The sequence below is a fragment of the Salmo trutta genome, chromosome 25, assembly GCF_901001165.1.
Source record: "Salmo trutta chromosome 25, fSalTru1.1, whole genome shotgun sequence".
Classification (NCBI taxonomy): domain Eukaryota; kingdom Metazoa; phylum Chordata; class Actinopteri; order Salmoniformes; family Salmonidae; genus Salmo; species Salmo trutta.
Genome location: NC_042981.1, coordinates 12,161,309 through 12,178,741, shown reverse-complemented (window position 1 = coordinate 12,178,741; position 17,433 = coordinate 12,161,309). Strand labels below are relative to the sequence as shown.

Here is a 17,433-nt window from a genome sequence, read left to right as displayed (position 1 = left end):
CATCTCTGTCTTCCATTTGAATATGATGGGACAATGAGGCCAAGGGATATTAACAGACATTTTTAAAAGGAATTGACCACAAAAATGTATTGAAAGTTTAATTCAATCAAACAGCTAAACAGTTGAATACTTTCTACATTTTCCATCTAGTAGTGAGTCTGAGGTAAGTAACCAGCAAGGTCACACCAGCAACAGCATTGTTGTGTTGTGAGGGAGGCGGGTAGTGAGAGGGCAGTGACGCTGAATAGTGCCCTCCTCCCCTCCCCAATTCCGCCGATTTAGCGGCTGCCCACTCCTCGCTCCTGCACCGACCTCCAGGGGAAACCGCTTTGTTACCAACCGTATACAAATTCTACGCGGGTTACCCAAGTCCGACTCAATTAAAATACAGTAGCCCCAGAGAAGTAGGTTTTGGAGAAATAACGTGTACTGTCTCTTTAAGATCCCTTGGCTAGTTTGCTTCGTATTGATCAATCCACCATTTTCCAACACACAGCGGCGGCAGTGGTAACACAGCGACAGCTAACCCTACCTGGAGACGCCAGGACCCGGGGCAGTCATGGCAGCGAACATGTACCGGGTTGGAGGTAAGGGGCAACACATTTTGGGACAATTTTGTATCCTTTATGTTGCGCTCGCCCGGTTCGTCGCAGGTTTTGCAGCATGTTTTTACCCTTCCTCTTATTTCCTAAAGCGCCTTGTGTTTCAGTCAGAGTGATGAAGACGATGGTGACTATGTGAGGAGGAGGATGGTGATGAAGGGGAGTCTCGTAGAGCTAGGGATCGACCCCGGGTTTTTATTGTTTCCATCCCGTATCGCTATTGTTGTTACACAAACCAATATGATCGTCTTTGGTAGGCCTAACAGCATTTGTTTTCACTAAAATAGTTAAACCGCGATTCGCTTTTAAAAGTAAAGTTTGGCTTGCCAGTCAGCTACCAAACGTTAGCTAGCTAGGTTGCTAACATGTTATTTGGCTCTGTGGATAGAGTGAGTCAGAATTAAAGGAATTAGTATTAAATTAGTATTCTAGCTATCTCTGGTGCGAGTGTTATGAGGCAGGGCAGGATGACTACTACTGCTCTCTGAAGTTAGCTAACTTAAATACGGTACCTTTCAGAATAATTATAATAAATTACAATTTAGTCTACTCAGGTTCAGGTTGAGTTAATTTACCTGAGAGTCTAGCTATCCAACTCACCTGGATCTTTTAGTGTTGGGGGATTGATTATAGTTAGAAGACTGAGGTCAGGTGTTCCACTCTCCTGCAATACATTTGAACAGGAGTTTGACAACAAATGGGTGACTGTATCCAGTAGGCTAACGTTAGTCAAGCCACAGTTTTTAAACCAAGCTTGTTAGCTAGTGTGAAAGTGTTTGTTGGACCACAACTGTGTGTATGTAAAGTGTTGGTTTCATAAATGGAAATAAAAGATTCCAGAAATGTTCCATAAGCACAAAAAGCATATTTCTCTCAAATTTTGTCAACAAATTTGTTTACATTTCTTCTTTGCCAAGATAATCCATCCACCTGACAGGTGTGGCATATCAAGAAGATGATTAAACAGCATGATTATTACACAGGTGCATCTTGTGTTGGGGACAATAAAAGGCCACTAAAATCTGCAGTTTTGTCACGCAACACAATGCCACAGATGTCTCAAGTTTTGAGGGAGTGTGCAATTGGCATGCTGACTGCAGGAATGTCCATCAGAGCTGTTGCCAGATAATTGAATGTTAATTTCTCTACCATAAGCCACCTCCAACTTCGTTTTAGAGAATTTGGCAGTACGTCCAACTGGCATCACAACCGTAGACCACGTACGTGTATGTTGTCATGGGTGAGCGTTTTTCTGATGTCAACGTTATGAACAGAGTGCCCCACGGTGGGGTTATGGTACGGGCAGGCATAAGCTATGGACAACGAACATAATTTCATTTTATCGATGGCAATTAGAATGCTCTAAAATACCGGAATGAGATCCTAAGGCCTTTTTTTTTTTTTTTATAGGTATCTGTGACCAACAGATGCATGTCTGTATTCCCAGTGGGGAAATCAATAGATTAAGGCCTCATGAATTTATTTCAATTGACTGATCTCATATGAACTGTAACTAAGTGAAATTGTTGCATATATATATATATATATATATATACACTGAACAAAAATATATTACACTGAACAAAAATAAAAACGCAAAAATGCCTGATTTTACTGAGTTACAGTTCATATAAGGAAATCAGTCAATTTAAATACATTCATTAGGGCCTAATCTATGAATTTCACATGACTGAGCAGGGGCGTAGTCATGGGTGGGGCCTGGGAGGACATGGGCCAATCCACTTAGGATCCATGCCCAACCAATCAGAAGGAGTTTTTCCCCACAAAAGTGCTTTATTGCAGACAGAAATACTCCTCAGTTTCATCAGGTGTCCGGGTGGCTGGTCTCAGACGATCCCGCAGGTGAAGAAGCTGGATGTGGAGGTCCTGGGCGTGGTTACATGTGGTCTGCAGTTGTGAGGCCGGTTGGACATACTTCCAAATCCTCTAAAATTACATTGGAGGCGGCTTACAGTAGAGAAAGTAACATTACATTCTCTGGCAACAGCTCTAGTAGACATTCCTGCAGTCAGCAGGCCAATTGCACACTCCCTCAACTTGAGACATCTGTGGCATTGTGTTGTGACAAAACTGCACATTTTAGTGACCTTTTATTGTCCCCAGCACAAGGTGCACGTGTGTAATGATCATGCTGTTTAATCATCTTCTTGATATGCCACACCTGTCAGGTGGATGGATTATCTTGGCAAAGGAGAAATGCTCACTAACAGGAATGCAAGCACATTTGTGCACACATTTTGAGAGAAATAAGCTTTTTGCATCTAACATTTCTGGGATCTTTTATTTAGGCTCATAAAATATTGGACCAACACTTTACATGTTGCGTTTTTATATTTTTGTTCTGTGTTTTTTGGCTGACAAATAACCATCATCCAAAATTCCATGACCGTCACAGCCCTAACCTCAACAACACAGTGTCCGTGTCAGCAGCACCAGTTGTAGATTGGGAATGTGACAGATGGGGTCAATGGGACCAGTCATGGAGGAGACAATACTATATAACAACACAGCCTAGTCTTCCCACTCTTATTATTCATACATGTCAACTGGCTGTCAGCTGTTATGAACAAGTTGTTTTTCAGACAAGTGTGACAACTCACTGTTAAGATAGCTAGCTTTCATAAAATATAGCCTACGGGTTTGATTCAGGCACTGTAGAAATGGTGAGGATTGTGTGTGTGTGTGTGTGTGTGTGTTTTGCTTTGCCTGTCTGCATGCGATCAGGCCCATGCTGCTGTATAGAAGAGACTCATGAATTGTTGTGGAAACAGGTGAATTGAAGCCACTCCTCTTCTGTGTTAAACAGTCACTTGGTGCACACTGAGACAAGCTACATTTTTTCCCCGTTTCCAGCAGATCATTTTAATTGATAGCTGGAAATGCAACTTTTGACAGCAGATTCACTACTGCTTTACACTAATTTTAGAAATGATGGAACTGTTTGACAGTTTATCTCAAGAAGCTCTGATGAATGGCCAATCAATCAGTACCAAGATAGTAAAAGTAGGCCTAGATTTTAAGGAGGGAAATGATTTTGATTTTCCATGTCAATAACATTTATTTTATAAAGCTCTTTTTACATCAGCAGTTGTCACAAACTGCCTTACAGATACCCAGCCTAGAACCCAAAAGAGCAAGCAATGCAGAAGCACAGTGGCCAGGAATAACTCCCTAGAAGGCTGGAAACTAGGGAGGAACCAGGCACCAAGTGGTGGACGGTTCTCTTCTGACCCTCTACATTCCCTGTAGGTCTCCTGTTTTGGACCTACCACCCCAGTCATTGCCTTAGCTCTTCGGTACAGTGGCAGTACACTGATGTTCAGAAATGGCTTTGGTCACAAATAGGGTTCCAAAGAGTCCCACATGTCAGTGAACCGTTGTCAGAAGAAGCACCCATGGCACGTTTTGAAGCTCTGTGCAAGGATCCAGGATAAAACAGATGCCTCTGTGGCTGCCTTGACCCCTCCTCCAGTCTAAGGCCTTGGCTTGGCTGGCATCAAAACAAAGCCTGCCTCGTCTCAAAGATGGCCAACACTTAGCAAGACAATTCTGGAGACAATGCTAGATCATCAGAGGCACTGAGGACTTTCCTTGTGGCTGAAGTATGAACACAGTACACTTGCCAGGCCCTAATGTCTTTGTTTCCCCCATTAGATCTGGATAGAGCGAGAGAGAGAGCCTCGTATGGCATTGATGGCCACAAAAATCATTGTACCCTTTCTTTATCCAATAGATTATTATTTAGATTTTTTTTACCCCCTTTTTTCTCCCCAATTTTGTGGTATCCAATTGGTAGTAGTTACTGTCTTGTCTCATCACTACAACTCCCGTACGGACTCGGGAGAGGCGACGGTTGAGAGCCGTGCGTCCTCCGAAACACAACCCAACCAAGCCTCACTGCTTCTTGACACAATGCACATCCAACCCGGAAGCCAGCCGCACCAATGTGTTGGAGGAAACACCGTACACCTGGCGACCTGGTCAGCGTGCACTGCGCCCGGCCCGCCACAGGAGGTGCTAGTGCGCGATGAGACAAGGATATCCCCGCCGGCCAAACCCTCCTTAACCGGACGACGCTGGGCCAAATGTGCGCGCCGCCCCATGGGCCTCCCGGTCGCAGCAGGCTGCGACAGAGCCTGGGCTCGAACCCAGAATCTATGGTGGCACGGCCTTAGACCACTGCGCCACCCGGGAGGCCCTCATCCAATAGATCATTTGTCTTTTCTAGTACATCACTCTTCCAGAGAGAGAGAGCTGCCTCTGGCATTTAGGTACTCTGAACATTTTATCCTCCTCCAAAACCCAACATTTTTAAAACAAGGGTCTGGATGGTCGTTATTGGATGTTAGTCACACATCATTATTGTGAACTACAGGTAACTGCCAAAATAAAGGAAACACCAACACATAGTGTCTTAGTAGGGCATTGGGCCACCAGGAGCCAGAACAGCTTCAATGCACGTGGCGTAGATTCTACCAATGTCTGGAACTCTATTGGAGGGATGCGACACTTCTTCACACGAAATTTCATTTTTTTTTGTGTGTTTTTGTTGATGATGGTGGAAAACGCTGTCTCAGGCGCCGTTCCAGAATCTTCCATATGTGTTCAATTGCGTTGAGATCTGGTGACTGAGAAGGCCATTGCGAGTGGTTTACATCATTTTCATGCTCATCAAACCATTCAGTGACCACTCGTGCCCTGTGGATAGGGACATTGTCATCCTATGGGGGCATAGCCATGGTAGCCAAAATAATGGCCTGCCCATCATCTTTATAGATGATCCTAAAGCATGTTTGGATGTTAATTGCTTCATTAACTTAGGAACCACACCTGTGTGGGAGCACCTGCGTTCTATATACTTTGTATCCCTCATTTACTCAAACGTTTCCATTATTTTGGCAGTTACCTGTACCGTCATAATATCCAAAACAGATGAGTTTTCTGGCATTGAGTGTCCCTGAACATTACCCTTAAGAAAACCCATTGAACTCTTCCTCCTTACATCAGAGGAGAGTTAGCCAGAGTTGCTTGATCAGCATTATCTACCTGGCATCTTCAGCTTATTTTCTCGGCTCACACTAAATGATCACCTAATTGCCATCATGCCTACTTTCCCTGTAGGCGTGTAGTCTCAGGCCCTGGGGTCAAAGGCCAGGAGAGGATCCAGTTAGTTAAGCTAGTTGCTTGGACAAGCTCTACTAAGTGTTTAGTTGGATTGGCTCTCCTGTGGAAACCCCCCCCCATGGCACGGTCACATGGCATCTTTCTGACAAATGGGATTGGCACATCAGAATGGGCTACATGTCATGCAGAGACAACCCATGGTGGGATCGATGTTTCCATGAAGAACACTGTTAGGACAAAGAGCATCACTGTCTTCAGTGACAAGTCCCCTGACGGCCAGTCACTGTGTGATAGAGATGTGATATATAACAGCAGAAATAACTGTACAACATTTCCTCAGCAGGTCCGTAACATATTGTGTGATGGTTAGGTGACAAACAAATGACCTGCGGCTACACAGAGGTGTACACACCTGTATATATACACACACACACACACACACACACACACACACACACACACACTGCGTCTGCATGGAGCCGAACAGACTCCATCACACAGGTGGTAAACACACAGCAGGATTGCTGCAGGTTCTAGACAGAGAGAATATGACACCGTGTGTCTCTGATGGAAAGCATCGCCTCCACCTTTTTCCCAACAGTCACGGACAGCACAGATTATCATAGTAAGTTTGGCTGTTGTTCATAAGAGGAAATGCAGGACCTATTTTAGTGAGATGGATGGACAGAGTGTATATGAGAGTTGGAGAGTAAGTGGGAAAAGACGAGTGTGATAGGTTCAGTGGGGAATTGAATTACCTGACTACCATTGCCATAGTAACCCCCATACCATATCCCTGCACACTGAGACTGACCCTGATATGGCCTGTGGTGTCTGCTCCTCTCCACAAGAACATACCGCTGTGTAAATGTGGACTGGACCTGCGTGGGAGGATGTTCTCTACGTCTCGTCTGTTTCTCCCGCTGGTCCCTATGCCCATGTCTTTGTCTGTTTTTAATTGCTTACTTACTTATTTACTTATTTCTGCTTGTCTGTCAGTCGATGTCTGTCTGGCTCTTTCTCGTTCCGTCTGTCTGTTTGTCCGTCTCTCTGCATGTCTGTCTTTCTGTCTGACTCTGGCCTGGTTTGGTTCCACTCAGAGCGGACTGACTGTCTCTTTGGGTCTCAGCTCAGCAACATGGTATGATTGGCTCAGAGGATATTTGACTGCACTGTGACGTGGCGGTTAATGAGGGCGCGTGATTGGCTGAGGCTGGCAGTGGGGGAGGGGTGGGTGTCGCAGACGCTGGCTGTGGGCACATGTAGGCTGAGAGGGTAGGCAGACAGACAGACAGGCAGACAGACAGGCTGGCAGACAGACAGTTTGGTTTGCATGAAGCCTGTTCAGTATTTTGGCTGTATAACAGTTTTCTGCTTGTATGTTGTTGTTTTTTTTCTAGGAGCCCCTCTCTTTCTCTCTACCCTCCCATCTTTCTCTCGCTCTTTGTTTACATGAACCCTGAAGTATGTGTGTTCCTCCCTTCCTGGGAGAGTGGAGACTTACTCAGACAAGACGAAGATTCGGACTGGAGGCAATGGGGCAGGCCTGGAATTGTCATTTTTAGGGGCAAGGCCATATGCCGGCAAGGCCATTAACCAAAAATGACCAGTTTTAAATTGATTTGAAAACCGAAAAAGACTAGCTATTCTGTTACAAAAAACACAAGTGTATGTGAGTGAACATAAGTAATTTGCCTACAGGTCAAAGGGTAGGTGATAGCCTATGGGAATTGGTTACAGTCTGTCATGTCCACAGTGACAGGAGGAAGGTGCCTGAAAATGTAGCCAAACTTTAATGACTTTTATTTATTTACAGATACACACACACACACACACACACACACACACACACACACAGGCTAAACAGCAGTCATGTTTAACAATTAGAATGCAGGATAATTAACATGAACATCTAAGGCTTGATTCTGTAGTACTACCACCACTGTTTTCAGATAGCATAGAAAGGCCTGTTCCATACCACATCATCCACCTTGCAATCTGAGCAGAGGCAGTTATCGTTTTTTGAAACTATTTAAACATAAATGCAATTGTTCAATATCTGGATTTTTTTTAATATTTTTTTTTACCATGTTCTGACCATAGGAATGTTAAGAGGATTATTTTATAAACACTTCCTCATATGCCATTGAAACCAGTATTTCTCTCATGTTCTCAATTTTCCTTTGTTGTCCAGCAGCCAAAGACCCACTCCTAGTCATATTAACACCCCTGTGCTAGGTGTAACATTTCTACATTTCTAAAGGAGATTTTCATCTCGCATTTATCAAACCGCTCTCATTTGCTGCTCAATTTGGAGAACAGTGTATTCCCGCTAATTGCATTCTGGAACATTCACGCTTATAGGCAAGGCTTACTGGCTTGTGCGCGATGCTGCGCTTATATTGTGAAGAAATAGCCTAATAGTTTATCAACATTGTAAGCTAAATGTTCTGATCTGTTGCATCAGCGTAATTGTTTTTAACATGTTTTTGATGTACAGTGGGTGTAATCATTTGGAATCTATCATCAAACAATTGTCCCAGAGTCTGTTTGGAATATTTATTTCTCGTCCAGAACATCAAGCTGACCAATAGAATTGGTCAACATTCGTACTGTGGGGATAGTAGATTGACGTAGGCTAGTGCTTTTGTTGTTTGTTACTCATCTTGTTGGCTGACGAAGTAAATGTGGACAGTTGTCCTACCGTCTTCCAATTTGATAAGAAGGATGTGCGCTGTTTCCTCCCTGATCTGTCTTCACTAGTAGCCTACTTCAGAGCTGCCTGTGAGAAGGACCGATCATGTGACGGGTATTGGCTAATGAGAATTGAGATATCTGAAAGAGCCATGTGAGTGAGAGGTGCTTCGGAACAGAGTGATTGGCAGACGGGAGAATGGAATTATAATTATTATATTCAGGGCATAACAGCCACTTTGGTTGCAAGGCATGAAAATGGGAGGGCTGGATAGGGGTCGACTAGGGAGAGTGGAGGGGGCACGTTAGAGGGCTAAGACTAGGTTGTGTGGAGGGGGAGATTTGAGGGGGTGGGAGTAGACTGTGGAGGGTGAAGGTTGGGGGTAGACTATGGAGGAGGATGAGCGACTGGATGTAGGGAGAATAGAGGAGGAGACGAGGGAGGGTTTAGCTCCAGGCAGCCTACCAAGTGTGTGGTGTGATAATCTGACGTTAGCCAAGACGCATGCAGGGTTAAGACTAGGCACCCTACCAAGCCCAGGGCCTAAAGGGATGTCAGGCTGAGTACTGAGGCTGCTATGGGCCTGGAGCTGGGCCAAGATCGGGGGGGGGGAGCAGGGGGGGAGGGGATAGGAGAGCAGGGGGGGAGGGGATAGGAGAGCAGGGGGGGAGGGGATAGGAGAGCAGGGTGGAGGGGATAGGAGAGCGGGGAAAGGAGAGGGGAGCGAGGGGGAGGGGATAGGAGAGCAGGGTGGAGGGGATAGGAGAGCGGGGAAAGGAGAGGGGAGCGAGGGGGAGGGGATAGGAGAGCAGGGTGGAGGGGATAGGAGAGCGGGGAAAGGAGAGGGGAGCGAGGGGGAAGGGGATAGGAGAGCAGGGTGGAGAGCGAGAGGGGATAGGGGAGCAATGCAGGGGGAGAGCAATGGGAGGGGATAGGAGAGCAGAGAGGGGGGAGGTGGAGAGCAGCAGGAGGGGGGAGGGGAGAGCAGCAGGAGGGGGGAGCAAGTGGGGAGGGGAGAGCAAGTGGGGAGGGGTGAGCAGGGGAAGAGCAATGGGAGGAGAGAGCAGGGGAAGAGCAATGGGAGGAGAGGGCAGGGGGAGAGCAATGGGAGGGGATAGGAGAGCAGGGGGAGAGGGGAGCAGAGCAGGGGGAGGGGATAGGAGAGCAGGGGGTAAGAGGAGAGAAGGAGCTGGGTCAAGAGCACAGACCGAGGTAGAGGGAGCTGGAAATTGAGTGAAATGGAAAGGAGGAAAAAGGAAGAAAATATAGAATTGTGGGTCGGCACGTGTTTTGATGTACTGTACAACAAGCTATTGAAGTCATCCATTGGTCAGAGGGGCTAAACCACTCAGTGAGAATCCAGTTGCCACTGTCTCTGTCAGTTGGATATACAGAGTAACCTTGTAAAAACCTCTCTGGGATATGCGTCCCACCTAGACAACAGCCAGTGAAATTGCAGGGCGCCAAATTCAAAACAACAGAAATCTCATAATTAAAATTCTTCAAACATACAAGTATTATACACCATTTTAAAGATAAACTTCTTGTTCATCCAGCCACAGTGTCGGATTTCAAAAGGCTTTACGGCGAAAGGATACCATATGATTATGTTAGGTCAGCGCCTAGTCACAAAAAAACATACAGCCATTTTCCAGCCAAAGAGAAGAGTCACAAAAAGCAGAAATGGAGATAAAATTAATCACTAACCTTTGATCTTCATCAGATGGCACTCATAGGACTTCATGTTACACAGTACATGTATGTTTTGTTCGATAAAGTTCATATTTATATCAAAAAATCGCAGTTTACATTGGCGCGTTATGTTAAGTAATGTTTTGCCTACAAAACATTCGGTGATTTTGCAGAGAGCCACATCAATTTACAGAAATACTCATCATAAACTTTGATGAAAGATACAAGTGTTATGCAAAGGATTATAGATAAACCTCTCCTTAATGCAACCGCTGTGTCAGATTTCAAAAAAGCTTTACGGTGAAAGCACACAATGCGATAATCTGAGTTCAGCCACAAAAACAAAAACAAACCATACAGATACCGCATGTTGTGGAGTCAACAAAAGTTAGAAATAGTGTTATAAATATTCACTTACCTTTGATGATCTTCATCGGAATGCACTCCCAGGGATCCCAGTTCCACAATAAATGTTTGTTTTGTTCGATAAAGTTCATCTTTATGTCCAAATACCTCCTTTTTGTTTGCGCGTTTAGTTCACTATTCCAAATGCACAAGGCATGGGCACTAAGTCCAGACGAAAAGTCAAAAAAGTTCCATTACAGTTTGTAGAAACATGTCAAACGATGTGTAGAATCAATCTTTAGGATATTTTTATCATAAATCTTCAATAATATTCCAACTGGACAATTCCTTTGTCTTTAGAAAGGAAAGGGAACGGAGCTCGTGCTCACGACCGCGGGTGATAAACAACTCAAGGCTTTCAGCCAGACCACTGGTTCAAACAGCTCTTATTCGCTCCCCTTTCACAGTAGAAGCCTGAAACAACGTTCTAAAGACTGTTGACATCTAGTGGAAGCCTTAGGAAGTACAATCTGACCCCATAGACAGTATATTGGCTAGGCAATCACTTAAAAAAACTACAAACCTCAGATTTCCCACTTCCTGGTTGGATTTTTCTCAGGTTTTTGCTTGCCATATCAGTTCTGTAATACTCAGACATTATTTTAACAGTTTTGTAAACTTTAGAGTGTTTTCTATACAAATCTACAAATTATATGCATATTCTAGCTTCTGGGCCTGAGTAGCAGGCAGTTTACTCTGGGCACCTTATTCATCCAAGCTACTCAATACTGCCCCCCGTTCCCAAAGAAGTTAAGACACTGTCAGTTGGATGTACAGAGTAACCTTGTTAAGACACTGTCTCTGTCAGTTGGATGTACAGAGTAACCTTGATAAGACACTGTCTCTGTCAGTTGGATGTACAGAGTAACCTTGATAAGACACTGTCTCTGTCAGTTGGATGTACAGAGTGACCTTGATAAGACACTGTCAGTTGGATGTACAGAGTAACCTTGATAAGACACTGTCTCTGTCAGTTGGATGTACAGAGTAACCTTGTTAAGACACTGTCAGTTGGATGTACAGAGTAACCTTGATAAGACACTGTCTCTGTCAGTTGGATGTACAGAGTAACCTTGTTAAGACACTGTCAGTTGGATGTACAGAGTAACCTTGATAAGACACTGTCTCTGTCAGTTGGATGTACAGAGTAACCTTGATAAGACACTGTCTCTGTCAGTTGGATGTACAGAGTAACCTTGTTAAGACACTGTCTCTGTCAGTTGGATGTACAGAGTAACCTTGATAAGACACTGTCTCTGTCAGTTGGATGTACAGAGTAACCTTGATAAGACACTGTCTCTGTCAGTTGGATGTACAGAGTAACCTTGATAAGACACTGTCAGTTGGATGTACAGAGTAACCTTGTTAAGACACTGTCAGTTGGATGTACAGAGTAACCTTGATAAGACACTGTCTCTGTCAGTTGGATGTACAGAGTAACCTTGTTAAGACACTGTCTCTGTCAGTTGGATGTACAGAGTAACCTTGATAAGACACTGTCCTGACGTTCTCTCTTCCTCCACAGATTATGTTTATTTTGAAAACTCATCCAGTAACCCATTGCTGATCCGGCGGATAGAAGAGCTCAACAAGGTGAGACCGTTGTGTGTGTGTGTGTGTGTGTGTGTGTGTGTGTGTGTGTGTGTGTGTGTGTGTGTGTGTGTGTGTGTGTGTGTGTGTGTGTGTGTGTGTGTGTGTGTGTGTGTGTGTGTGTGTGTGTGTGTGCGAGCGAGCAAGCAGTCTCTCGAGTCCTAACAGGTACCAACTGTCCTCAATGTTTGAAGGTACTGGATGCTAGTGTCTGTCTGCAGTGATTAAAGGGACACTTCGGGATTTTGGCCCTTTTATATACTTCCCAAGAGTCAGATGCCCTCGTAGATACCACTTTTATGTGTCTGTGTGCCATTTGAAGGAAGTTGCGAACTAGCACTAGCGCAATTGCTAGCAGATACCCATAGACTTCCAGTCATTGTTAATAATAGTTAACATTGACTCACAAAACATCCTCTTACTTCCTTCGTACTGGACACAGAGACATACAAATGGTATCCACGAGTTCATCTGACTCTGAGGAAGTAGATAAAGTGCCAATCATTGCCAAAATCCAAAGTGTCCCTTTAACAGATAGACACAGACTTGAGCCTAGGCCTAGCTTAGCTGCTGCACTCACTCATGTCACTATCAGTCTGCCCAGACAGGCATAGCAGTGGCTCTTTCCCAAATAGTCTCAGATCCCTTGCTTCCTCTTTCTTCCACTCCTAAAAAAAAATGCATTGGAGGAGAATGTCAGAGGGGAGGGACCTTGGATCTTCTCCAAGATGGTTTGAGAAGGTGACGAGATTAACACCATCAATCATTAGTCACCCCACTTTGATCAATCAACACTGGCATGTAAATGACTTCTTATAGCATAGTTATAACATGACCTAGCCTAGTTCCACTGTTCCTCACCAGACTTCACCAGAGTTTCTGTTCGTTCTGATATCGTAAGCAAACCTGAACTCAACACACTCTGTGTGTGTGACCAATGACGTGTGGCGGGCGCGCGGCTTGTGGTCAGTTACCATGGCAACCCTCAGTCTTCAGTTCTCTCTCTCTGTCTTGTATTGTTTACAGACGGCCAATGGAAACGTGGAGGCTAAAGTGGTCTGTTTCTACCGACGCAGAGACATCTCCTCAACGCTCATCGCCCTTGCCGACAAACACGCACGTGAGTGACACGCACGGTTCACTGTTCAGTCAGAATCCACTATTTCTTCACCAGCTAACCGCTGTGACGGTTCAACTCCCTAGTAATAGTGACTGTTCAGTCAGAAAGCAGGTATTAATGTAACCTTTATTTCTACAGGCTAAGCTATTGTCATTCAGATGAAACCTCTTGCAAGAGAGACCAGTTCTGTCTACACTGATTGACTAAGCATCATTCAGCATCCAATGCCACTTGATTCCCTTGTATAGGCTAGTTTACAGAGAGATGGTTGGACTGAGCTGCTGTGTGTATAAGCTCATTCAATCTGATGAGGTCTGCCATGTATAGTGAAAGACAATAGCTGTGTTCGAATACTCATCCTAACCGTACTATTTGTGACGTGAATTGAGCATATAGTTAGTATGCCAAAAGTTCCCGGAAGTCGTACTAAATTCGCCAAAATACGAAGTATACAAGCAGTGGACACTATTTATGTGCTTTTAAGGCCCATAATGCAATTCTTCAGAAAATAGGCGGGGATTCACAATGTTTTCAGATTTGAAGAAAATGGCGGAAAATATGGAGCCAAAGTCCGACGAGAGGGTATACAAATTCGTTGCTTTAACTATTTTAATTTAATTTAATCTTTATTGCTTTAACCAATTATAACAAATGTAAATAAAATGTTGAGTAATGTAATAAAGTAATGACTTTTCAAATAAGTTACATTACACGTTATGTTGGCTGACAATTTGTTAGCTATGCTGTCCTCACGAACCTCAGTCCTGGTACATACTGCTGTAATGATATGCTATGTTGGCTACCTACTGTAACGTTAGTTGGCTACTAGTACATCAAACTTGCCAGTATATTTACTTTATGCTATCTAACTAACTACCCAATGTTTATTGACTTGATTATTCATGTCATTCATAGCTTGGCTAAGTGGTATAGTCGTTTTTAGATTCGTTCGTAAATTCGCTCTGGCTATCTACTCCAATTACAGAGCACTCTCGTTTGACTGCCAGAGGCAGAGCTCAGAATAACTGATTCATTGACGAACGCTCAACACCCGTTGAATGTGGCCGGTGTCAGTAAACGTCGGCAAAAAAAGTGTAATTAAATTGTTGCCGGCAGCACTGTTAGTCGCCAACACTGGATAACATGAAAACAGCCTAACCAGCTCTGCTAGGGGGAGGAAACTGGTCAGAGTGATGTGTCTGGGAATAGCTAGCCAACTTTAGCCAGTTAGTTTGGGTGCTTTACTGCGGTTGTGAGGTCAGTACGCTCGGATCAACCCTACTCCTCGGCCAGAGCGTCCAGTGTGAGCTCTGAACACTCCAAGAGCGAAATGCTCTGAATTTATGAACGGACAATCTGACAACGCCCTGAGCGCACCCTGGCACTCCAGATTGAATTTACGAACACACCTGTTATGCTAACAAGCTAGCAAGAGGTTGCATAGCAACAGCATCAACTTCCGGTAGACTAGGTGAAGCGCTAGTATGCTCAACTGAAAGGATACCGTTGGTTTACAGTATGCTAAAATGAACTAATAGTATGTAGTATACAGGATGTTAATATGGGTATTCGAACACAGCTAATATCTCTATCAGTCCTAGTCTAGGAAAATGTCAGTGTTTGTTTACGTCTGCTCATCTAAGCAGGACTGTGTGAATGACTATTTTCAGGCCAGCGGGCTGGTGTGTGTGTGTGTGTGTGTGTGTGTGAGTGAGAGCTGGCTCTGCAGTGTTAGCGGCTGTAGCTAGCTGTGTGCTGTATCTTTGAGCTGTTGCTGTTTTGGGCTGCTTGTATCTGTTCTATCAGAGTGCAGTAGACTGTAGCTGTGAGGACCTGACTGGAAAAAGTCAATCCTTCTATAGCAGTACTCCTCTGTTCTGTCCTACTCTATGTGCTGCCAGCACCAGCAGTAAGTCCTTCCACCTGCTCCCAACCTGCTTCCTTCCACCTGCTCCCAACCTGCTTCCTTCCACCTGCTCCCAACCTGCTTCCTTCCACCTGCTCCCAACCTGCTTCCTTCCACCTGCTCCCAACCTGCTTCCTTCCACCTGCTCCCAACCTGCTTCCTTCCACCTGCTCCCAACCTTCGTCCTTCCACCTGCTCCCAACCTGCTTCCTTCCACCTGCTCCCAACCTGCTTCCTTCCACCTGCTCCCAACCTGCTTCCTTCCACCTGCTCCCACCTGCTTCCTTCCACCTGCTCCCACCTGCTTCCTTCCACCTGCTCCCAACCTGCGTCCTTCCACCTGCTCCCAACCTGCGTCCTTCCACCTGCTCCCAACCTGCTTCCTTCCACCTGCTCCCAACCTGCTTCCTTCCACCTGCTCCCAACCTGCGTCCTTCCACCTGCTCCCAACCTGCGTCCTTCCACCTGCTCCCAACCTGCTTCCTTCCACCTGCTCCCAACCTGCTTCCTTCCACCTGCTCCCAACCTGCGTCCTTCCACCTGCTCCCAACCTGCGTCCTTCCACCTGCTCCCAACCTGCGTCCTTCCACCTGCTCCCAACCTGCTTCCTTCCACCTGCTCCCAACCTGCGTCCTTCCACCTGCTCCCAACCTGCGTCCTTCCACCTGCTCCCAACCTGCGTCCTTCCACCTGCTCCCAACCTGCTTCCTTCCACCTGCTCCCAACCTGCTTCCTTCCACCTGCTCCCAACCTGCGTCCTTCCACCTGCTCCCAACCTGCTTCCTTCCACCTGCTCCCAACCTGCTTCCTTCCACCTGCTCCCAACCTTGTGTGTGTGTGTGCGGGTGGGCTGGTGTGTGTGGGCTGGTGTGTGTGGGCTGGTGTGTGTGTACGGGTGGGCTTGTGTGTGTAGACGGGTGGGCTGGTGTGTGTGTGTGTGTAGACGGGTGGGCTGGTGTGTGTGTGTGTGTAGACGGGTGGGCTGGTGTGTGTGTGTGTGTGTAGACGGGTGGGCTGGTGTGTGTGTGTGTAGACGGGTGGGCTGGTGTGTGTGTGTGTAGACGGGTGGGCTGGTGTGTGTGTGTGTGTAGACGGGTGGGCTGGTGTGTGTGTGTGTGTAGACGGGTGGGCTGGTGTGTGTGTGTGTGTGTGTAGACGGGTGGGCTGGTGTGTGTGTGTGTGTGTGTAGACGGGTGGGCTGGTGTGTGTGTGTGTGTGTGTGTAGACGGGTGGGCTGGTGTGTGTGTAGACGGGTTGGCTGGTGTGTGTGTGTGTGTAGACGGGTGGGCTGGTGTGTGCGTGTGTGTGTGTGTGTAGACGGGTGGGCTGGTGTGTGTGTAGACGGGTTGGCTGGTGTGTGTGTGTGTGTGTGTGGACGGGTGGGCTGGTCTGTGTGTGTGGACGGGTGGGCTGGTCTGTGTGTGTGTGTGTGTGTAGACGGGTGGGCTGGTGTGTGTGTGTAGACAGGTGGGCTGGTGTGTGTGTGTGTGTGTGTAGACGGGTGGGCTGGTGTGTGTGTGTGTGTGTGTGTGTAGACGGGTGGGCTGGTGTGTGTGTGTGTGTAGACGGGTGGGCTGGTGTGTGTGTGTGTGTAGACGGGTGGGCGGGTGTGTGTGTGTGTGTGTGTAGACGGGTGGGCGGGTCTGTGTGTGTGTGTGTGTGGACGGGTGGGCTGGTCTGTGTGTGTGTGTGTGTGGACGGGTGGGCTGGTCTGTGTGTGTGTGTGTGTGGACGGGTGTGCTGGTCTGTGTGTGTGTGTGTGTGGACGGGTGGGCTGGTCTGTGTGTGTGTGTGTGTGTGGACGGGTGGGCTGGTCTGTGTGTGTGTGTGTGTGTGTGTGTGGACGGGTGGGCTGGTCTGTGTGTGTGTGTGTGTGTGGACGGGTGGGCTGGTCTGTGTGTGTGTGTGTGTGGACGGGTGGGCTGGTCTGTGTGTGTGTGTGTGTAGACGGGTGGGCTGGTCTGTGTGTGTGTGTGTGTGTAGACGGGTGGGCTGGTCTGTGTGTGTGTGTAGACGGGTGGGCTGGTCTGTGTGTGTGTGTAGACGGGTGGGTTGTGGTGTGTGTGTAGACGGGTGGGCTGGTGTGTGTGTGTGTGTGTGTGTGTGTGTGTGTGTGTGTGTAGACGGGTGGGCGTGTGTGTGTGTAGACGGGTGGGCGTGTGTGTGTGTAGACGGGTGTGTGTGTGTAGACGGGTGGGCTGGTGGGTGTGTGTGTGTAGACGGGTGGGCTGGTGTGTGTGTGTGTGTAGACGGGTGGGCTGGTGTGTGTGTGTGTGTA

At 46.5% G+C, this 17,433-nt stretch overlaps 1 protein-coding gene across 2 annotated transcripts in view; it reads left to right on the top strand.

The window, feature by feature from the left end:
* The first annotated feature begins 286 nt into the window (after window positions 1-286).
* LOC115162027 (metastasis-associated protein MTA1) overlaps window positions 287-17,433 on the top strand; it is an 85,763-nt gene continuing 68,616 nt past the window's right edge. The window contains exons 1-4 of one of the 2 annotated variants that reach the window (XM_029712946.1): window positions 288-404; window positions 497-587; window positions 12,065-12,132; window positions 13,156-13,249. In XM_029712946.1, coding sequence (XP_029568806.1) covers window positions 560-587; window positions 12,065-12,132; window positions 13,156-13,249 — 190 coding nt within the window. In that variant the 5' untranslated portion in view covers window positions 288-404; window positions 497-559. Of the gene's footprint in view, window positions 588-12,064; window positions 12,133-13,155; window positions 13,250-17,433 lie in introns of both variants that reach the window. The other variant, XM_029712945.1, reaches the window with a different exon arrangement.